This window comes from Dioscorea cayenensis, chromosome 2 (assembly GCF_009730915.1).
Source record: "Dioscorea cayenensis subsp. rotundata cultivar TDr96_F1 chromosome 2, TDr96_F1_v2_PseudoChromosome.rev07_lg8_w22 25.fasta, whole genome shotgun sequence".
NCBI lineage: Eukaryota > Viridiplantae > Streptophyta > Magnoliopsida > Dioscoreales > Dioscoreaceae > Dioscorea > Dioscorea cayenensis.
The window spans coordinates 1,206,160-1,207,736 of NC_052472.1; the positions used below are offsets into that span (position 1 = coordinate 1,206,160).

At 34.4% G+C, this 1,577-nt stretch overlaps 1 protein-coding gene across 1 annotated transcript; it reads right to left on the minus strand.

Annotated features, from left to right (window-relative positions):
- Window positions 1–410: 410 nt before the first annotated feature.
- Window positions 411–1,120, minus strand: LOC120280028 (miraculin-like). The gene has a single exon (XM_039286729.1). The coding sequence runs from the start codon at window positions 1,044–1,046 to the stop codon at window positions 450–452; it is 597 nt and encodes a 198-aa protein (XP_039142663.1). The 5' UTR covers window positions 1,047–1,120; the 3' UTR covers window positions 411–449.
- Window positions 1,121–1,577: the final 457 nt, after the last annotated feature.

Here is a 1,577-nt window from a genome sequence, read left to right on the forward strand (position 1 = left end):
GAGTATTTGAATTAAAATCAATTTTTAAATTTTTAAAATAATAAAATTAAATAAAACAAAAATTAAAAAGGTATAATTTTTCTCAAAACCTAATTCTGTCACAGGTTATCCTCCAAACGACTCAATTTGAAGGAATGGGATATGAGCACCCCTTCAGACTTATTCTTGCTCTCCCAACCAAATGCACATAAATCCTTTCCACTCCCCACTGGTTACCACTCTAAAAAACCCCAATCAAACAAAAGTTTTTTATTTCAAAATGCCAAAATAGACAAATCGTTGGATATGAATATATAATCACCAAACAAAAGATAGAAAATCATTAAACGATTACAATTAAACACCAACAATTAATTAATACTGGTAATACATCATATAAAAGACCAAGTTTATTAAATTATTTTTATTAAATCATTATATATATATATATATAATGGTTATTATTCACTTCATGCCTTCTTAAACATGAAGGGAAATGCTCTCTCACTGCCTCTGCTCAAAGCCAACCAACGTTGATCTCCAACAACATCAATAGTCAAGTCCCCACAAACAGGCCTACAAACATCACACACACCTGGGCAAAACACAAGCTTGTAAACACCCATGTACTGCTCTATCTTGAACCAGTTGCTCAATGTATTTTTTCCCGGGTTCCCGGTAACTCCTCCCGTCGAAACATAGAACCATTTGGAGACTTCATCGGGACCGGTGAGCCTCCATACCGTCGACTGAATGCATATAGTCACAGCTGAAAATGCTATGTTTGTATCTTCTCCAATGTTAACAGTCTTTGCATTAGGGTTTGCAGGAGTGAAGATCACCGGGAAACCATCACCTCCTCCCCGGGGAGCTTGAGCTACACTGAGAGGGCATGAACCATTCCTGCTTGCCAGTGTGAGCCCTCCGGCCACATCAGTGATCCCTGGCACTATGTAGTACTCAATGCCGGGATTTAGCACATCGCCATTGGTGTCGAGGACGGAGATGGTGTCTGCTGTGGCTATGGTAATGATGGAAAGGATGATAGGGATGAAAAGGAGCTTCATCTTTGTGGTTGATGGAATTAGGGTTTATGGAAGGTGGTAAGTTGATGAGGTTGGCAAGCTTGTATTTGTATATATTATAGAGATTAGAGAGAGTTGAATAGAGATTGTTGTTAATTTGGAGTTTTGTCAATTGATGTTTAGGTATAGTTTGAAGATGAGTTGTACTGTTTAGATATCTTCTTGTTTTAAATGTTATCCAAACAAAGAAGTAAACAATTTGAATGGTATCTTGCACAAAGAAAACTTGGCTCTTGTTTGTTTGTGTGCATTTATTAATTATCTATGCATTAATTTTGGAGGTTAAATTTTGACTTTATTATTGGTTTAGATGGACTATATATCCGTTCTTATATTTGACTTTAATATTAGCTTAAATATTTTTTAAAATATTTTTAATATAAATTTTATACTAAAGATGAAATTATTCTTAATTATCATGGTTACTGAGTCATAATACTTCTTGAAATATATGTTTTTAAATACATTTTTTGCTTATGTGATTGTTGATATGAAATTTTGTTTTATGGGGAT